Source organism: Loxodonta africana, chromosome 14 (assembly GCF_030014295.1).
Source record: "Loxodonta africana isolate mLoxAfr1 chromosome 14, mLoxAfr1.hap2, whole genome shotgun sequence".
Classification (NCBI taxonomy): Eukaryota; Metazoa; Chordata; class Mammalia; order Proboscidea; family Elephantidae; genus Loxodonta; species Loxodonta africana.
The window spans coordinates 81512127-81533036 of record NC_087355.1 but is presented as its reverse complement, the minus strand read 5'-3'; the positions used below and the strand labels follow the sequence as shown (position 1 = coordinate 81533036).

The 20910-nt window shown below is 41.5% G+C and overlaps 1 protein-coding gene across 1 annotated transcript in view; it reads left to right on the top strand.

The window, feature by feature from the left end:
* DNAAF11 (dynein axonemal assembly factor 11) overlaps nt 1–20910 on the top strand; it is an 83893-nt gene that overhangs the window by 15452 nt on the left and 47531 nt on the right. Inside the window, exons 4-8 of the mRNA XM_064267672.1 lie at nt 6643–6815; nt 10302–10528; nt 14071–14262; nt 15546–15623; nt 19230–19295. Of these exons, the coding sequence (XP_064123742.1) occupies nt 6643–6815; nt 10302–10528; nt 14071–14262; nt 15546–15623; nt 19230–19295 (736 nt within the window). The remainder of the gene's footprint in view (nt 1–6642; nt 6816–10301; nt 10529–14070; nt 14263–15545; nt 15624–19229; nt 19296–20910) is intronic.

Genomic DNA, 20910 nt, shown 5'->3' with positions numbered 1-20910 from the left:
TGTAGGAGGTGGCTCTGTTTCGTTTTGCTTTGTATCAGTGGGATCATACCGTGGAGCACTGCTATGAAAATTAATGTCTTCCCTGAAGAAATATATCTTGGAGAGCTTTTCTGCGTTAACCTGTTTATCTACCTTGTTCTTTTGGTACTCCGGAATGGGGGCAGGGCCCTATAACGGAATGGTGGTAAACTGATTTAGTTAACTGTTGTTTTCTGTGTATGGGCCATCTTTCTTCTTTCTTTGAGTATCATAATATTTTATTAAAAACTGGACATTTTAAATAACGTAATGTGGCTACTGTGGAAATCAGATTCTCTCCTCTCCCCAGGGTTTATTGTTGCTGCTTGTTGTAGTTGTTTTTTGTTTAGTGACTTTTCTGAACTAATTCTGTAAGATCTGTGTTCTTTGTCATGTGTTGCCACTGTCATCTATCCTTGGTTAGCTTCCAAAACCCGTTGTCATCCAGTTGATTTTGACTCGTCGTGACCCTATAGGACACAGTAGAACAGCCCCGTAGGGTTTCTAAGACAGTAATCTTTATGGAAACAGACTGCCACATCTTTCTCCCACGAACTGGCTGGTGGGTTTGAACTACTGATCTTTCAGTTAGATGAGCGCTTAACCGCTGTGCCACTAGGGCTCCTCTTTAGTTAGCTTAGTGGTCAGCCAATAATTTGACAGATTTCTTTAAGCACTTGTAACCAATAAATTTCCCAGTATTTGCTGAGGTGCCCTCTGTGAGTGTTGGGGCACACCATCAACACTCAGCCAGTTTACATCATCTCTGCTTTAGCCTCTACTTCTTGCTTTCTCAGAGCCTCAAGCCAGTCAGAGGCAGGAGCTCAGGGCCTTCTCAGGTCTTTCCTGAGCATGTGCATGGCCCTGCACATGCATGTGGCCTTCTAGATTCCCAGGAAGATGGCAGAGCTTTTCAGAGACCCTATCGACATCTCATTCCCTGGCCTTTCCAACTGTTGTGCATTAAATTGTATCCCCCAAAATTATGTGTATCAATTTGTCCAGGCCATGATTCCCAGTATTGTGTGATTGACCACCATTTTGTCATCTGATGTGATTTTCCTGTGTGTTGTAAATTCTATCTCTATGGTGTTAATGAGGTGGGATTAGTGGCAGTTATGTTAATGAGGCAGGACTCAGTCTACAAGATTAGATTGTGTCTTGAGCCTGTCTCTTTTGAGATATAAAAGAGAGAAGTGAGCAGAGAGACAGGGTGATCTCATACCACCAAGAAAGCAATGCCGGGAGCAGAATGTGTCATTTGGACCAGGGTTCCTGCTCAGAGAAGCTCCTATACCAAGGGAATATTGATGACAAGGATCTTCCTCTAGAGACTACACAGAGAGAAAGCCTTCTCCTGGGGCTGGAGCCCTGATTATGAGAGAATAAATTTCTATTTGTTAAAGCCATCCACTTGTGGTATTTCTGTAGGAACACGAGATAGTTAAGACACCAACTAAGCTTTTTAGTTAGTCTCTTGTTTGCCCCAAAGTCCCTGGGTGGTACAAATAGTTAAGCACTTGGCTGCTAATCCAAAAGTTGGAGGTTTGAGTTCATCCAGAGGTACCACGGAAGACAGATCTTGTGACTACTTCCAAAAAAGTCAGCCCCTGAAAGCCCTGTGGAGCCTAGTTCCACTCTGACACAACGTAGGGTTGCCTGAGTCTGAACTGACTCCACGGCAGCTGGTTTGGGTTTTTTGATTTATTGTTTGCCCCAGCTTTTTGCATTGCTTCAGGCAGCTACAAAGTTAAAATTGCTGCCTTTAATTGTTTTCAACAAAGACTCTAATCACTGCTGAAGAAGAAGGCTTTTAGCACAGGTTGAACTCTAAGTCATTCCTGTAAATGGAGTCTCCCAGGGAATCCCCACACAGGTCCCAACCCATTGCCATGAAGTCAGTTCCAACTCATAGCAACCCTACAGGACAGAGTCGAACCGCGCCACAAGGCTTCCAAGGCTGTAAATCTTTACTAAAGCAGACTGCCACATCCTTCTCCTATGGAGCAGCTGATGGGTTCAAACTGCTGACCTTTAGGTTAGCAGCGGAGTGCTTTAACCACACGGGTCAGACGATAATTCTTTGGGAAGGACCTCCAGCTCCTTTCTGCGCCCTCTGATGTCTGCCAGGCTATAGCGGGAATGCTGCCTGTTATTTTTCAGAGCTACTGCTGCTGCAGTTCAGGGACTAGTGCAAGTTCAGGTACCACAAAGCTCACTGTTCTTATCAAGATTCAGCCATTTTTCTGGAATAAATGCTCCCTGGGTTGCTGAGTCTTTGGTTCACTTCCCATGATCTGAAAAAGTTGATTCTGACAAGTTTTGCCAGGTTTTTTGTTGCTTTTAGGAAGGGGTGAATTTTTGGAAGTCTTTATTCCTCCACTATTTTCGCTAACATCACACTGGATCATTTACGTTTAATATGGTTGTTCATATGGTTAAGTTTAAATCTATCATCTTGCTATTTTTTCCCCTATTTGTCTCATCTCTTTTTTGTTCCTTTTTTTCCCCTCTGTTTCTGCCTTCTTTCAGACTAACTGAATATTTTTCTGATTTAGTTTTTTCGGATTTCTTATCTTATTAGCTATAACTGTTTTGTCATTTTAGTGGTTGCTTCAAGGTTTACAGTGTACTTTTTGACCTTATCTCTTTTGAGTGATGTTATCCCACTCCACATAACCAAAAGCCCGTTCTCACTGAGTTGATTCTGACTCATAGTGACCATATAGGACAGAGTAGAATGCCCCATAGGGTTTCCAAGGCTGTGATCCTTTCGCGAGCAGACTGCCACATCTTTCTCCCGCAGAGCATCTAATGGGTTTGAACTGCTGACCTTTTGGTTAGCAGCCAAGCGCTTAACCACTACACCACCAGGCCTCTTAGCACTTCACCTAAGAACCTGTCTTTGTATGTCTCCTTTTCTCCCCTTTCACCAATGTGCTATCATTTTTGTAAATTTTATCTCCACGTGGATTGTGAACCCTGACTTCATTGTTGTTATTTTTATATAAGCAATCTTTCACATTTTGCAGTGATTTAAATAACGAGACAAGTATCTTTATATTGACCCTTCACGTCATTACTTTTTCTGGTGCTCTTCGTTCCTTTGTGCCAATCTGTATTATTCTCTGGTGTCATTTTTCTTCAACTTTCCTTATAGTGTTGGTCTGCTTGTGATGAATTCTTTCAGCTTTTGTATAAATAAAAAGGTCTTTATTTCACCTTCATTTTTGAAAGATATTTTTTGCTGGGTTTAGAATTATAGTTTGACACTTTTTTTTTATTTCAGTACGTTAATGATTTTGCTCAGATGTATATAGAATTTTAGGTGTGAAGTTATTTTTTTGTTTTAGAAATTTGAAGATATAGCTCTGTTGTCTTCCAGCGTCCTGTCTCGCCTATGAAAAGCCTGATGCCCATCTGACTTTGGTTCCCATGTAGAAAACCTCTTTTTCCCCTGGAAGCTTTTAGAGTTTTCTCTCTGTCCACGGAGTTTTGAAACTACTCAGGCATCTGGCTACGTGGAGGTTTTTGTATGTTTTCTTTCTGGCGGGGAGATACTTTTCTCTTCTCTGTCTTCCCAGATCTTCCTAGAACTTCTTTTAGGTAGATTTTGGCTGACTATCCTGATCCTTTTTGCCTCTTAACTCGCATTCCTTATTTAAACATCTTTGTCTTGTTATTCTGTATGCTGGGATGTTTCTTTTATTTTAAATTTCGTAACGATCGCTTTATGCTCATCTGTGTTCATTCTGTAATTCAGTCCATCTGTAATTAGCTCTTTACTTTGGCCACAGTTTTTCATTCTCACGGACTCATGCCTGTGCTCTGATGGCTGCTTTCTGTGGAGACCTGTCCTGGTTCCATGGTGAGGTAGCTCTTGCAGTCTCTCTGGAGATACTGGTTAGAATGTTTTCTTCCCCAGTTTCTTCAGCAGCCAGAATCATCTCTCTTTATACAAAGTTTTCCGTTTGACTTCTCAGCCTTTTAATTTAGTCTTCTCTTAACATCTGGTGACCCTTGCTGTCTGTACATTTAGTCACTGAGAATTGGGTTGGTCATGTGGCTGGTGTGGGCTTGCTCTGCAGTTGCGAGGTCTGGCTCCCCACCAGCCCCTGGCCTGCCTGGGGGCTCCTGTGGACTGTGTGTGAGTGGCGGGCAGGACGACTGGCTTCCCTTCCGAGTGAGGGGCAGGGGCAGAGGTGGCGAGGTGCTCGCCACCCCACTCCCGTCTGCTGAAGTGAAGAGGATTTCACTTAGGTCCTGGAGGGCTTTCACCTGTTGCCTCCTAGCGTGTAATCGGTATTTCAGTGACTGTCAAGGTTATGCATCAAATAGCATAAAAATGCATCATAAGTTTTTTATTTTTATCCTCAAAACCTAGAAAATCACCACTATCAAAGCCTGAAACCCATCATTTGTGCTTGAATCAAGATGATTCTTTCCGTTTTTGACATTTTTCTACATAAGAAATGGAGGTGTTTCCCGTCTCCAGCTACCACTCTGCAGCGCTGTGACCGTGATCTCTTGTCAACCAAACGGAACAACACAATGTCCTCTATATCTGTGTGTTGTAGTAGGCAAAAGTAAGCGTGAAAATTCAGAGGAGTAATTCAAATGCTCCCTGGATTGGATTGCCCAGGGCTTGTTATTTTTGTTAAAAAAGTATCTACAGGACGTGAAAACTTTTTTTTGTTTTTTTTTTTAAGTCGACCACCAGAGGGCAGCATTGTCACTATTGTCTGAGCTTTGGGACTGCAGTCCATGGACGCACTGGTCACAGGGTCTTTGTCATGTTTGGAGGGGAGGGGAGAATAGGAAGGAAGGGTGTAGCATATCTGCTGGAAAGTAATCTTTTTGTTTAATTTTAAGGGTTTGAGGTGGGAGGGGAGGAATCTGGATACATATACTCAGCCCACCTACTTGAGTAAATCTCAATTTTGAAAATAAGTGTTTACTTTCTTGCCTTTTTTTTTAAAGAAAAAATAGCTAGTATTGTTTTTTTCTTTCTTTGTTGTGCATTCACCTAAAACACCAAAAAAACAAAAAACACCCTCTGCCTTCAAGTTGATTCGAACTCATAGCAAGCAGCCCCATAGAGTTTCCAAGGTTGCATCTTTATGGAAACAGGCTGCCACACCTTTCTTCTGCAGAGCAGCTGGTGGGTTTGAACCACCGGCCTTTCAGTTAGCAGCCTGGCGCTTTAACCACTGCGCCACCAGGGCTCACCCAGGTAGAATAAAGTACCTTCTTTTTCTACTTGCATAAGGTGGTGTTTTCAGGTTTCTCCACTGCCAATTTACTCTATTTCACTTTGCAATTAATAAGTAATTTGTGGGAAGATACTCTGGAGTTATATAAATACCCTGTTCTTCATCATTCTTTCATGCACTAGTTTTAACATTCAGTAATGATTTTGTAAATCCATCATTCTTCCTATATTTATTCAGGTGGCACTCTAAGGAAAAACTTTATCTTCTCTTCATTGATTCATTCACTCATTATTCGTTGTATCAGTATGAACTCATGGATTTTGTTTTATTCCATGAATTACAATGTTATTGCCATTATTTAATTTGATGCTCAAATTCTCCCAGGTCTGGCCGATGGAGCTCTCCCAGGCTGGCTCCTGTGTTTTGTCTGCTTCGTTCTTTCCGTCCTCCTTTGCTCTGTGACACATCAAGATGTCTCAGGCTCATCTTTTATTTTCCCTAGGCCAGTGCAGCAGTCAGCCATTCCCCCAAGCAACCCTGGTTCTGTTTAATGGAGAATGGCATTTAGAAACCAAGCTCTGAGCGCTAGCTGTGCTCACTGCTTTTGGGATATGGCAGCTCCAAGGCCCTTGCAGTGGACAAAGCTTGTGTAAGTGTGTGTTTCTGCAGACAGACTCCTAACCACTGAGTTTCCATGGAACGAGAGCAAGGAGAGTTAGTTCAGATTCATACTTGAATTTGATTTGTATTTCCATATTGTTTGGCTGTCTCTGTAATGCAGATGGATGGGCCAGAGTTATTACAAAATTCTGCTTCCATGGCTCCCATCCTTTTTCATTCATTCTTCTGATGACCAAACGCCTCTTAGTCTTTAGTTTCCTTGATGCCTTCAATTCAGTTCTGGGTGGTCTTGGAGCCATTCTGTCTCTTCAAGGTGACCTTGCTAAGATTAGTTACAATGCACTGGTTTTATAAAATGCCTTCCCTTTTGGGACACCTCCCACTGTTCCCCTCACACTGAGATGTATCTACCTGACAGCTACCTGGCAATGCTCTCAAGAGGACAGATTCCAGGTGCCGTCCCAGCAGGAGCACCTTTGTTCTAATGAAGCACCCACTCCAGCAGCAGCTTATTCTGGGTTTTCTTCTGCTGGATGCGGACCAAATCCAAACCTGATCTGGCCCAGGGCTCTCAGATGTGGGCAGGGAAGTGACTTGTCCTGGCTGGAGGGCCTGTGGGGCTGAAACCTGGGCAGATGCCAATAGAAAGATGAGATTAAGCTTCTGAGTTGATACTTCTGAAAAACCACTTCTAGGTAAGCAGTGCTATTATTCAACAGACTTAAAGTCCTGTAACTGTGATTTTTTTTTTGTTGTTGTTGCTTTGTTTTCTTTTCATTTTTCTTGACAGGATGTGAAGGGCTGACGAAGCTCGACTTGACTGTAAATTTCATCGGCGAGCTGAGCAGCATTAAAACCTTGCAGTGCAACATTCAGCTGAAGGAGCTCTTTCTCATGGGTAACCCGTGTGCTGACTTTGAAGGGTACAGGCAGTTCGTGGTGGCGACTCTTCAACAATTAAAGGTACGCTTATCTTCATGCTGCAAGAACGCAGAGAAATGGAAAGGAGCAATGAAAATAATCCCTGATTTACTCACGGCGTTGCCAGGGCATGTGTTGTTTCAGAGAACGGGATAGTCTAGAGAACTAAAACTGATTGTCTTATTGAACCTTTAAAATTGTTTTAATAAATCTTTGTAAAATAATTCATGTAATGTTCTCCTCTTCTACTCAGAGCACACAGATTTTAATTTAACTGTTACTTAATGAGTTCCCATCCTTGTTCTGAAGAGCACCCGTCACTACTAATAGCAATCCAAAAGCTTAGGGTTACTGAGCTGACTACAGCGCAGTAAATAAGGAGCCCTGGTGGCACAGTGGGTAAGTGCTAGGCTGCTAACTGAAAGGTTGGTGGTTCAGAACCCTACGGGGCAGTTCAACTCTGTCCTTTAGGGTCTCTATGAGTCAGAATTGACTCAGCGGCACACAACACCACCACAGTGGTTAAGTCTTAGACTACTGTGCTTTTATAATGATTATTTTTATCATTGCTGCTTTTAAACTCGTTTTCTGTGTCAGTGGTTCTCAGACTTTGTGATATGTCATAATACTTGAGGGCTCTTTGAAACACAGATTGCTGAGCCCCAGCCCCAGAGTTTCAGATTCCTTAGGACTGACCTGGTGCCTGAGAATCTCCATTTCTAACAAGCTGTCAGGTATGCTGACGCTGTTGGTCTGGGTTCCTCACTGGAGAACAATTACTCTGTGTCTTAATTCTTACACCATCCCCAAAACCAAAAACCAAACCTGTTGCTGTTGAATCAGTTCGGACTCATAGCGACCCTATAGGACAGAGTAGGACTGCCAAGACTAATCTTCTGTGGGAGCAGATTGCCACACCTTCCTCCCACAGAGCAGCTGGTGGGTTCAAACAACTGACCTTTTGGTTAGCAGCCAAGCACTTAACCACCGCACCACCAGGGCTCCTTTCTTATACCATGATGCGTTCTAATCTAGTATTTTTGAGTCTAGGAGGAATATACAGTTTCTAGGGAAATCATCCAGCCGAGCATAGTAAAGCAGTCATGTTAATTTTCACAAGTCGCCAACCTGAATGGGCTCCATGCTTCTCCGACAGATGGGATGCATGGCTTTGTGATGGGCATTTTCCTCATTTCTCAGAGGACATTTGTCTCTTAGGCAGCTGTGCTCTGTGCGGTCGAGATCGCTGACTGTCGGATTAATACAGCACATTTTCTCCCATGTAGAATTTCTCAGATTAGGAGAACGAGTGCCTCAAATAATAGGATTTTGAATTTGTATTTAGAATAAATGATCGGTTGGCTTAGTGTAACCCAGGCAAGGAACCCTTGTACAGCAGCTTCTGAAACAGTGAGCTGAGGAGACCCGAATGTCATAGAAATGGAGCCTGGAGCGTAATCCCATGAGCCCTTTCTCTGAAGTGACCGTGAAGGCCTCAAGGTTGTCACAGCTGAACTCTGCGTCAGTGCCTCAGCATTCTGGCTGCAAGTGTGTGTGCTTGAGATGTGGGCTGGGGGTTGGGCCAGGCACTTTGCACATGTCATCTCTGCTCCTCATGGACCCTTGCAAGGAAATGAATGGGTGCATTTCCAGGTGAGGAAACCAGGGCTCAGAGAGTTGAACTGGTTCAGTCCAGTTTGACTTCCTGCCGAGAATTTGCATTTCTACCCCAGGTATACTGAATCAGAAGCTATAGTTTAACAAGATCCCCAGGTGATCTTTACATATACATAAGAATCACCTGGGGATCCATAAGAATCACCTGGGGATCTTGTTAAAAATATAGATTCTGATTCAGTACATCTGGGGTGGAAAAGCAAATTCTCAGCAGGGGGTCAAAACCAAATGACCTATTGGAGGTCCTGGTGGAAGCTCCTTGTTTAGGCTGACACACCTGTTGATTGGCACAGGTGGGATTTGAATCTACGTGTCTGACTCCGAAGCCTCCTCCTTTCACGTTATAACCACTCTCACTACTTCTCTCTGGGTTAACTTCTAGGCAGCTGATCAAGTCTTTCCTTTCAAAAAGACTTCTCAGAATTAGCAAATGCAAAAGACAGCAGCCACTTTATGAAAATTGGTATCCATAAATGCGTTCACTAGCTTTTAAAAACAGGCTGATAAGCTTTAGAATCTTAATTACCATTTCTGTGAAATCTTGTGATCTACTTGAAGGAATTGTGCTAACAGAGCAGTTCTTTTTTAGATAGGCGCGTGAGGAGGTTTGAGGGAATTCCACCTTTTCCCCTTTCCAAGTGTCTCAGACGCTCCGGGTAGGGAAGAGGCCCCGTAGTGTAATAGGATTGTTAGCAGACAGACGGTCTCTGAGTGGCATGTCTCGTTTTCTTCATCTGTAAATGGATAACAATTCCTGATCTACAGGAGTTCCTCTTTGTCGCAGAGTATGTATAATTTGTCATCAATGAGCAGGCACACTGCCTCTGGGCTGTGAAAATCCCAAGTGAAGAAAAGACAGAAGAAGACTGTAACTCCTAAACTAAGCCTTAATCTCACTTCATCTTATTAGTCTCCTATTGCTGCTCTAACAAGTTATCACAGATTTAGTGGATTAAAACAACTCAAATTTGTTATCTTATTATTCTGGAGGTTAGAAGTCCCAGTGGGTTTCACTCAGCTAAAATCAAGGCATTAGCTGGGCTGCATTCCTTGTGGGTGCTCTACAGGATAATCCAATTCCTGGCATTTTTTAGCTGCCAGAAGTTGCCTGCATCTTTTGGCTTGTGGCACCTTCCTCCATCTTCAAAGCCAGTAGCATCCAAAACGCGTTGCCTTTGGGTTGATTTCAACTCATAGCGATCCTATAGCACAGTGTAGAACTGCACCACAGGGTTTCCGAGGCTGTGATCTTTATGGAAGCAGACTGCTACATCTTTCTCTTGTGGAGCACCTGGTGGGTTTGAATCACTGACCTTTTGGTTAGCAGCTGAGCACTTAACCTCTGCACCACCAGGGCATCTTGCCAGCAGCATATGATCTTCAAATCTGTCTCTAACTCTGACCCTGACACTCCTGCCTCTCTTTTCACTTCTAAGGACCCTTTCGATGACATTGGGCCCCTCTGATAATCCAGGATAATCTCCCTGTCTCAAAATCCTTAATCACATTTGCACAGTCCTTTTTGCCACATAAGGTAACATGTTCACAGGTTCTTGGGATTAGGACGTTGACACCTTTTTTGTAGAATGAGGCTGGGTAAATGAATAGGTAATCCTGGAACGGTAGCTTTATTTCTAATATTTCCCATTAATTACTCCAATTTCAATTCTGTATCTCTATGGTACCTACGGTCACTAAGAGCCGAAATCAACTCCACGGCCCCTAACGACAACGTGGTACATTTTTATTTCTCAGTTTAAAATATTCCTATCAAAGTTAACTTGGAACTGATCCGAATCGCTTCTTTTGAATAATTGTACTGTTTTGGTTTTTTTTTTTTTTTTTTTTAAGTGGTTGGATGGTAAAGAAATAGAGCGTTCCGAGAGGATTCAGGCATTGCAGAACTATCCAGTAGTTGAGCAACAAATAAGACAGCAAGAGAAAGCTTACTGCCTCAGGCGAGCCAAAGACAAGGAAGAGGCTCAGAGGAAACTGGAAGAAGAGCAGGAAAACGAAGATAAGAAGAGAAGTAACCCAGGCTTTGATGGACGTTGGTACACAGACATCGACGCCACCCTGTATGTAAATTATCAGTCTTTGCTTCTTAACTTTTGTTAAAAGCCACAAACTATGTTCTCTCCCAAAGTGCTCCCTGTGTCATTTGTGATTTATCTGAAGAGTTAAGAATAAAGTATGATGGGAGTTTGGGTGAAGGATATGATGATCCCATTGTTTATGGCAGCTCTGTGAGACTGTCTTCCTGTAGGAAAAAAATGCCTTTCCAAAGTAACAACTTGAATGTGCGTCTGAAATCGCCCTCGGACTGGTATCTATAGAAGATCTACAGGAAAAGCGCGTTAACAAGTGTACCCTGTTTTATAAAGTAGGGGTATGTCAGGAAAGTCAAACTCAGGTCACAGGATTGGAAATGGTGAATTATATAATGAATATATTTTTAATGTGATTAACAACCCTCTAATTGATCTTTTTATAAATCTAAATTTTTAATACAAGCTTATTTTAAGTGAGTTGCGACTATAGTCAGTTGGTTTGATTTTTGCACGGAGAATAAATATTTTGATAACTGAACCACTTAAATTGAGAAAATAATTATAAAATATTTCATGCTTACATAAATGTTCAGACATTAATTAAACAGGCAGCTGTAGCCCACCACCCAGATTCCATAAATGCCAATAGTGGGCACATTTGCTTTGCATCTTTTTTTATACAAAGCATAGACTATCAACAGAGTAGAAGCCCTGTAGGTATTTCTCCCCAGCCTCACTCCTCCCTTCATCCCCAGTCGTGCCAACTCTCCTGAAGTCAGTACGTATTTGGGAGATATTGATCCCCTCCATATTTTTAATACCTTTACTACATAATTATCCTAAGTATGCCTCCTTAAACAAGAGTATTTTTTGTGTGTTTCTTTAAAGCATGAATAATACCTCTCCACAGCTTTGCTTTTCATTCAGCATTATGTTTTTGAGATCTCTGCATATAAGTGCATGTAGAACTCGTTCATTCATTTTAACTGTGGAATGACATTCCATCGGATGAGTAACTCACAGTTTATCCCAATATTCAAAGTATTTAACAGCCGGCAATTCTTTGGCCCTGACCACCCAGAATGGGCGCCAGCTGTAGCAGCCTGTGTGGCCTTGCAAGTGGTGCCACTGGATCCACCCTGGCTTAGCCACCCTTGTTTGGGTGGCCATTCAGGTTGCCCTCCCTTTTTCAGCTCTTCAACAATGTTGCACAGGTCAACTTGTGCAGGTGTGCAGATTTCTCCAGGGTATGTAGCTAGCCAGGACATTGCCCCATCATATGTCATGAACATCTTTTTGACTTCGTATGTATCGCCAAACTATGTTCTAAAGTGCTTGTGTTTATACTCATACAGCAACAATATGTGAGAGTTCCCCATCTTTGCCAGTAGTGGATGATATGATACCTGAATGTATTGGCCCTCTAAGTTGGGGTTATATGGCACTTTGATTTCTGTTTAACTTGCACTCCTGTAATTACTAGTGAGTTTGAATTCTTGTATGTTTATTGGCTCTTCAGATTTCCTGTGTTACTATCCTCTGCCTATTTTGAATAAGTTTTAGGGTTGTTTCTTATTGATTTATAGCTCTTTTACATTCTGGATGCAAGTTCCTTAGGTGCTTTGAGAATACCTTCTCTCAGCCTGTGACTTGGCTTTAATCTTCTCAAGTGATTCTGTTTTATAAATTTTCAAAATATTAATATAGTTAAACTTACTTTTGTACTTTTTATCTCATTTATGAAATTCTTCATTACCTGAATGTCGTAAACGTATTTTCCTAAACTTTCTTCTAAGGGTTTAATAGTTCTACATTTGTGTTCAGGTCTTCATCTATCCAGGAGTAACGTTTGTGTACAGTGTAGGGTAAGGTACTACTTGTATTCCATACCAAAACCCGTTGCTGTTGTGATTCTGACTCATAGCGACCTTCCAGAAAGAACAGAGTAGAACTGCCCCATAGGGCTTCCAAGGAGTGGCTGGTGGATTCTAGCTGCCGACCTTTTGGTTAGCAGCCAGAGCTTGCCGTAGCTCCCAACCACTCTGCCACCAGGGCTTCTGTTTGCCTTATACCTGTTAACGAAACCAAACCCGTTGCCATCAAGTTGATTTTGATTCATAGTGACCATATAGGACAGAGTAGAACTGCCCCATAGGGTTTCCAAGGAGTGGCTGGTGGATTTGAACTGCCAGCAGTTTGGTTAGCCACCAAATGCTCAACCACTGCACCATATAGATAATTATCCATACCATTTATTAGGGTGTTATCCTTCTCCCGGAAACCCTGATGGTGTAATGGTTAAGTGCCACAGCTGCTAACCAAAAGATCAGCAGTTCAAATCCACCAGGTGCTCTTTGGAAACTCTATGGAGCAGTTCTACTATGTCCTATAGGGTTGCCCTGAGTTGGAATTGACTCGACGGCAGTGGGTTTGGTTTGGTTTATCCTTCTCCCATTGATCTGTAAGGCCACCCCCACCATGTACCCTCTACTAGTGTATTCATAGGTCAGTTTATTGGTTCTGTAGATCGCTCCATGGGAACTCCCCATGTGGTTTGAATTTTTATAGATGTATAGTAAACCATGATATCTGGTAGGAGATATTCTCATTTTTCAAAATTATCTTGGCTCCTCTTGGTTCTTTATTCTTCTGTAAGAATTTTAGAATCCACCAATCTAGTTCCATGAAAATCCCTAGTAGAATTTTGATTGAAACTGTATGTAGTGTACATGTTTACTGGGGAAAATTGACCTCTTCATGGTATTTACTCTTTCCTTATTGAATTTTGGAATAGCTGTATTTATTTAGACCTTCTTCCAAATCCTTCAATAGGATTTTGTAAGTTTCTCAATAAAGGTCTTACACCATCTATTATTAGATTTGTTCCAAAGTATCTTGCAGAATGTGATTTTAAAAATAGACTTGGAATTTGTTTGCTGATGTATGAAGAGACAAATGACTTCTCTGTATGGTGGTGTATTAAGCCCTCTTACTGACCATTTAAAAAGATGGAGTAGTTAGTCTATAGATACTCCTGTGTTTCCTGTTTAGAAAAATACATTGGAAACTGCAACTTTATTTTCCCAACCCTTATGCCCCCACTTTATTTTCTTTATGGTACCTGCTAAGACCTCCAGTATGGGATGGAGTAGCAGAAGTGGAATGAACCTCTCTTTCTGGTTTCTGACTTTAAAAGGAGTGCCTTCTAAAAGAAATGGCTCATCATTAAGTGTGATGTTTACTATGGGGTTTTGGTAAAGATAAGTAAATGTCCCTCTTTTTCCAGTTGATAATAGAGCTTTTGTCCTAACAGAGATTAGATTTTTATTAAATGCTTTTTCTGCATTTATTGAGATAATCATGTTTTTATGCTAAAGGATTAGATCACATTAACAGATTTTCTAATATCAAACCATCCTTGAATTTCTAGGATAAACCCACTTTGGCCATGATATAGTTTTTAAAAAATATTTTATTTTAAATAAATATTTTATTTAGTAATTCAATGTTTTATGTAAACTCCTACATCTAGTATTGCTCTGATATGCTTTGTGTGTGTTCTTCTTTAGCCCATTTTCCTTCGAGAGCAAAGATCACCTCCCAGCATCAGAAATAGGAAAAGAGGAGTGCAATAAGACAGAATTAGATGAAAGTGAAGAAGACCTAGCATTCTGGAATAAGCCCTCTTTGTTTACTCCTGAATCTAGATTGGAAACTCTTAGACACATGGAAAAACAACGGAAAAACCAAGAAAAATTCAGGTATTTCGTTTTCCCCTGTCATTGAGATGACAACACTCTCTTATAGAATATATTTATGATCACACATTATTTTACCCATCATACATCCAAAAAAATTAAACCAAACCTGTTGCCGTCGAGTTGATTTTGACTCATAGCGACCCTATAGGACAGAGTAGAACTGCCCCAATGGGGTTCCGAGGAACATTTGGTAGATTCAAACTGCCGACCTTTTGGTAAGCAGCCGAACACTTAACCACTGCGCCACCAGGGCTCCCATGATACATAAACTTTGCTCTGTTTGTCTAAGTACAGATTTTTTTTTTTTTGTATCTGCTAACATTCATGAATATCAAACCACATTCTTTACAACCGTATGAGTTATGTCATTTTAGGTGGGATTCCGTTTGCATGTTTTTAGCTTTTTGACCACTTTAAATGTATCTGGTCACAGTAGGACCTAGATCAGAGATACTAGTTACAATGATACAAAGGAACAGTACCAAAGCTAGTGGAACAAGCTGCTTGCTTTCTTTCCCCTTTGTTTACAAAATGGATAACTAGAAATGAGTTTCATTAGATATTATGTTTTCCTGATACAACTCTTCTGGACATTTAACAGTATGCTCACACTTTTGAATTGTTTAGCTATTGTTTGAGGACTTGTTAGAAGCTCCCATACCTAAGCTATTATTTCCTGTTTCTTTTAAAGACACTCTTTTAGATCAGTAGATAAAGAGCAACATGTTTTCCATGGTTGCACAATATTTCATAGTCTAAATATACTACAGTTGGTCCTATCATCCTTCATTGGTGGACATTTACAGGTTTCTGCCTCTGCAGACAATGCTGTGATAAACATCCTTTCACACAGATCCTATGTCCTGGTATTTTTATTTCGGTAGACTGGGTTCCACTTGGTATTTTTTTAATAGTAATTTAAACTAAAGCAGAAGCTGTATACACAAAGTGAAATAGATGGTTGACGTTTATCTGAGTAAATCATGCATAAAATAGGCTAGTTTAAATATTCACGGATATTTCATGAAAAATAATCCCCTCCCCCCGAACTGGCTAATACATTGGTTTGGTTACATTTTTGTTTTACAGATATAGATATAGCCATCTAGACATCTAGCTTGATTGTCAATTATCAGCCCAGAATGAAAGTAGTGGGCTTCATAACAGTGAATTGCTGCTGTATTCATCAATGTCTGATTGATTTTTCTTAAACTGTTACACAAAAATATTAATTACTTTTATGTTTCCTTTTCTTCTTTTTCCTACCCACTCCCAATCTTAAGTGAAAACAAGAAGAAAGTGAAGCCACCCAGGACTTTGATCACTGAAGACGGAAGAGTCCTGAATGTAAATGAGCCCAAGTACGTGAGGCCACACAGAGACCTGGAGAAGTGAAGTCAGTGGTTCTGGTCGTTATGATCATTTCAGTTACAGGCTCACTCTACGAAGAATGTATCTGACCACTCTTAACAACTGTGATGAGTCTGATAATAATGTTACTTTGTGCCTATTTAAAAGCAATTTAAAAGCATGTATTATTGTTTTCAAGTACGTACTGTTATAGTTTATTTTCTTGGCATCCAGAAACTGGTGATCACCCTGTTTGGGTTTTATGACTCATCACAAAAACCAGTGCTTGACACACATCTTCAACTGTCCTGCCCTTTTCTTCTTCCATCGTACTCGCTTCACAAAACTCCAACCCTGTTTAAACCCCATACCACCCGCCTCTGGGCTTTCCTTCAGCATGGCCGGGATGGAGGGAGCATTCCACTGTCCTGCCAGGTGTCACTGTGGAATGATGACCACAGACCTCAGAGCAACTTCTGGCAATCTTACTGTATTTTCTTGTGTAATTCATTCTCTCCTATAGGATGCTTGCATACATTTTCTCTCTCCTTCCCTCCAGCATCACCTTACACTCCCTCAGTCTTAATTCAGGGCCTTGTTTCTCATTTCACTGAGAAAAAGAAGCCATCAGAAGTTTGCTCATCCTCCCAACACCAGCTCACCAAAGTGCCTGGACTTGTACCACATACCCTCCTCCCTCCAGCTGCTGTGGTGAGCTCCTAGCTGAAGTCAGTCACTGCCAGCTGATCCCATCTGTTGTTCGTATCAAGGACTTTGCTTCCGTAAGACCCTTTCTGACTTCTGTATCACTTCTCTCTCATCTACTGAGTCAGTCTCATCAGCATATAAACACACTTTAATATCTCCTCCCCGACCCAATTTTACTTTCTTATACTGCTCTATTTCTCTGCCCCCACTTAATAGCCTATGTTCTCAATGGAGTCGTCTGTACTCAGCCTCCAATTTCTCACTTCACATTCCTTCTGGAGACCACCTCTGTTGACTCCATCATCCTGATGCTTCTTTCATCACATTCAGTGTTCAAACTGCAGTCCCTCTTTTACTTGACCTTCTAGTGGATCTGGACTCAACAGATGGTTCTCTCCATTCTTGGAGCAGGTTCTTGCCCTTTGCTTCTGGTTTTTCTTCTACCTTACTAGCCGTTCTTCTTCTTAGGCTTTGCTGAATCCTTTTTTTTTTTTTTTTCTTGTCACCTAAATGCTCTAGGGCAAATTCCTCTTAACATACTCTATTAAGTATTATCTTTACATTGCTTTGCTTTACATTTATATTGACCTAGCTTCTTCCCTGAGTTCAAAACCAAAAAAAAAAAAAACCAAACCCGTTGCCATCAAGTGAGTTCCCATTAATAGCGACCCTATAGGACAGAGTAGAACTTCCCCATAGAGTTTCCAAGGTAGATTTGGACTACTGACCTTTTGCAGATCTCTTAACCGCTGCACCACCAGGGCTCCTCCCTGAGCTCAAGGTCTGTATAGTCTTTTAGCTATTTGACGTCAATATATGGATATCAAATAGTTATCTGAAACTTACGATGACTGAAACCCAGCTCTGGATTTTTCATCCCCACTACCAGCCCCCTCCATTACTTGCTTGTACCCCAATGTTCACCATCTCAGTTACAAGCATCTGCCTAGTTGTTATGACCAAAACTCTTGGATTCATACTGTATTGTTCTTTCTCTCATTTTATCAGCAAGCCCTGTCCACTCTTCTTTCAATAATTACTAGAATCCAACCACTTCTAATTAATTCCATTACCGGCACTCTAGAACAAACCAACACTACCTCTTGCCTGGACAGTTGCAGTAGCTTGTTATGTAACCTCTGAGCTTCATCTCTTAGCCTCCTACAATTTCTTCCACTTGCTGGGATAAAGAAGAAGGAAGGGAGGAAAGGGCACGTACTTGCATCTTTTAAGGGAAATTATTGGAAAGTGTCATGCAACACTTTCATTCATTGAACTAAATCATATGATCTCACCTAGCTGCAAGGGAGGCTGGAAAGTGTCATTTTTATTCTGCAGAGCCATGTGCCTAGTTTAAGTCAGGGATTCTACTATTATGAAAAAAGGGGGAGCAGACAGTGAGGCATGAATAGAAATCTCTGCCATAGAAAACCTCTCTGAAATTACTTGTCAAGAGATACCTGAAGTGGGGGGTTTGAGTTGGCTGGCGGGAAAATCAGGGAATATGCTATCAAAGCAGAGAGGACAGCAAGTGATCCTGAGATGAAGTAAAGAACACATGGTACATTCGGAGAACTGTAAGAAGCCCTGCACTACTGGTGCTATGGATTGAATCGTGTCCCCCAAAATGTGTATCAACTTGGCTAGTCCTTGATTTCCAGTATTGTGTGATTGTCCACCATTTTGTCATCTGATGTGATTTTCATATGTGTTGTAAATCCTACCTCTATGATGTTAATGAGGCAGGATTAGAGGCAGTTATATTAATGAGGCAGGACTCAATCTGCAAGATTAGATTGTATCTTGAGTCAATCTCTTTTGAGATATAAAAGCGAGAAGCAAGCAGAGAGACGGGGGACCTCATACCACCAAGAAAGCAATGCAGGAGCAGAGTGTATCCTTTGGACCCGGGGTTCCTGCTCAGAGAAGCACCTAGACCAGGGAATGATTAATAATAAGGACCTTCCTCCAGAGCTGAAAAGAGAGAAAGCCTTCCCCTGGAGCTGACATCCTGAATATTTTTTTTTTAGCCTTCTAGGCTGTTAAGCAGTAGTGCATAACATTGTTGAGAACAATGAGACAGTGACTGCCACAAGCAAACATACTGCTGACAGCCAGATTTATAGCTAACTTTATGTTTTCCTCACATTCTTTAATATTGTTGGGTTATATAATTTACATTGAATTGTATAACAACAAGTGAATGTTCTCAGAATAAGATTGATCTGGTCATTCTGAGTAGTATGTTGACAGTATGGAAGCTACACCTAGGGCTTGGCCTCAGGGTGCAGGTGAAAACCTTAGGGCTTTGGAAGCCTGCTTGGGCTCAGATGGCCACTTTTCCAGCTAAGTCAACCCCTCTGAGCCTTGGATTCTTCGTAAATAGATTAGAGGTCACAGATAGTATGCAGCATCTCAGCCTTTTCCAGGGTAATAGGAAGGTTAACAATGAAAGGAAGGAAATAAAAAAAAAGACGGCAAGGTAAAGGAAAGACGAGACTGTTAAAACTTAAAGGAATAGAATGCTGGATAAAGGGAAATAAAAGCTACCTCTAGTAGTTTTCCATAAAGAATTCCAGTGTGAGTTTGCTTCTAGCAAACTCAAAATGGAAAAGAAACCTTTGACCACCAGATGTCTCTGTCTCCGCACCAATGCTAATTTTTTTATGTAATTTACCTTAAGATTGCCACATCTAAACAGTGTTGTAAATACAACTCGTTTATCAATATGTTGTAGGTTTCTGTTGGAATTTTAAAATAAACACAGATATTTTATTATCCAGCCACCAAAATAAGTTTGTGATTGGTGATTATTATAGAATTACAGTCAAATTTAGTTTTATTTCTTGAGGTTATCCATACGGCATTAAGAAAAAAAAATTTTTCCCCCCAAATGTATAATTCTTTAGACTTGACTTCTCTTTGAAAGATGATGAGAAACATAACCAGATCATCCTGGACCTTGCTGTCTACAGGTAAAGGCTTTTTTTTATGTTTAATGGCATTTCTGTCTGTTTTTATTCTCAGGAGCAATCTTGTCAGTTCTGGTATGTTTTGAAATGGAGTTGGGTTTGCCATGTAGTTAAACGAAGAAGTTCATTTTTTTAAGACAGAGAACTTACTCTGATTTTTAAAAGCATGAAAATAAGAATAAATAAACCCACAATTCTATGACTGTGAACTACAGAATATCTGTTCCTAAAGGCAGAGTTTTAGGAGCCCTGGTGGTACAATGGTTAAGCACTTGGTTGCTAACTGAAAGTTTGGCTGTTTGAATCAACTCAGCCGCTCGCAGGATAAAGAACTGGCAATCTGCTTCCCTGAAAATTACAGCCTAGAAAACCCTGTAGGACAGTTTTACTCTGTCACATGAGGTCGCTGCGAGTCAAAATCGACTCGATGACACCTAAAAATAGCAACAAAAAAGGCAGAGTTTAAATAAGTTAGAGGACTTTGCTGTTTTCTAATTCTGACACCGTAAACTACCCCCCTCCTGCCCCCGGCTTTGACTCTGGCCACTTTACTTTTGTATACCTCTTGTTTTTTCCCAAACATTTTCATACAGTAATAAACATTGGGTGGTGACTCCCCAACCCCCAGGCCCACCCTGGGACCATGAGGGTATGCCAGCAGCCTCTTTTCCCTAGAAGACACACCTCCCCTGGCCCTCTTACATTGTGGCCAGTTTCTGCCCCCGCTTTGTTCCAAGGGACTGGTGTTGTACAGGCTCCTGCCAGTCACTTATCGCTACCCCCAGACTCTAATTTCTCTCTCGTCCCTAAAACTCCATGGTCTTCATCCTGTGTTGCCACCTCCTTTTCCTGTTAGAGCCTTCTGAGGACACCCAGGCCACTCTGTCTCCTTCCTTGAGGCTTTTAGTGCCAGCTCCCTGTCCTGTCCTACTGTTCATGACCTCAGCAGCCATTCCCACCACCTCCCCACTTCTCCGCCCCTTCCAAACCCTCCATGCCTCCCTCGGGCCTTTTGTACTTGTGTTTCCCCCAGCCTGGCTCCCTCTGACATACACTCTGCTGTTCTCTTGACTTGTTGCCTCATGTCTGTCAAGCCCATGTTCAGATACCACCTTATGATGTAAAACAGCTAATACAAAGCAGTACCTACACCTTCATAGCAGCCCTCCCTTCTGCCTCTCCCTGCTTTTTGGATTTCATATGACAAGCTATAAAGTTACTTGTTTTTTTTTTAATGTGTGACCAAGACAGGAACTTTGTTTTGTTTCTCCTGCTATATCTCCAGCACCTAAATTGCCTGGCACCTGGTGGAGGCTCAGTAATTACAGGAATGAATGAATGAATGGCTACCAATAGTGAGAGTCAGTGAACTTTTATATGCATGAATTCAAATGAATGCCTTTCTCTCTTTAAGGCCTTTTTATGTGCTCTATCTTTATAGGGTTTCTGTGAGTCAGAATTGACTTGACAACAGTGGGTTTTATCTTCACTTGTGGGGAGGGGGCACTAGTGGTTCAGTGGTAGAATTCTCATCTTCCATGTTGAAGACCCAGGTTCAATTCCTAGCCAGTGTACCTCAAGGGCAGCCACCACCTGTCTGTCAGTAGACATAGCATGT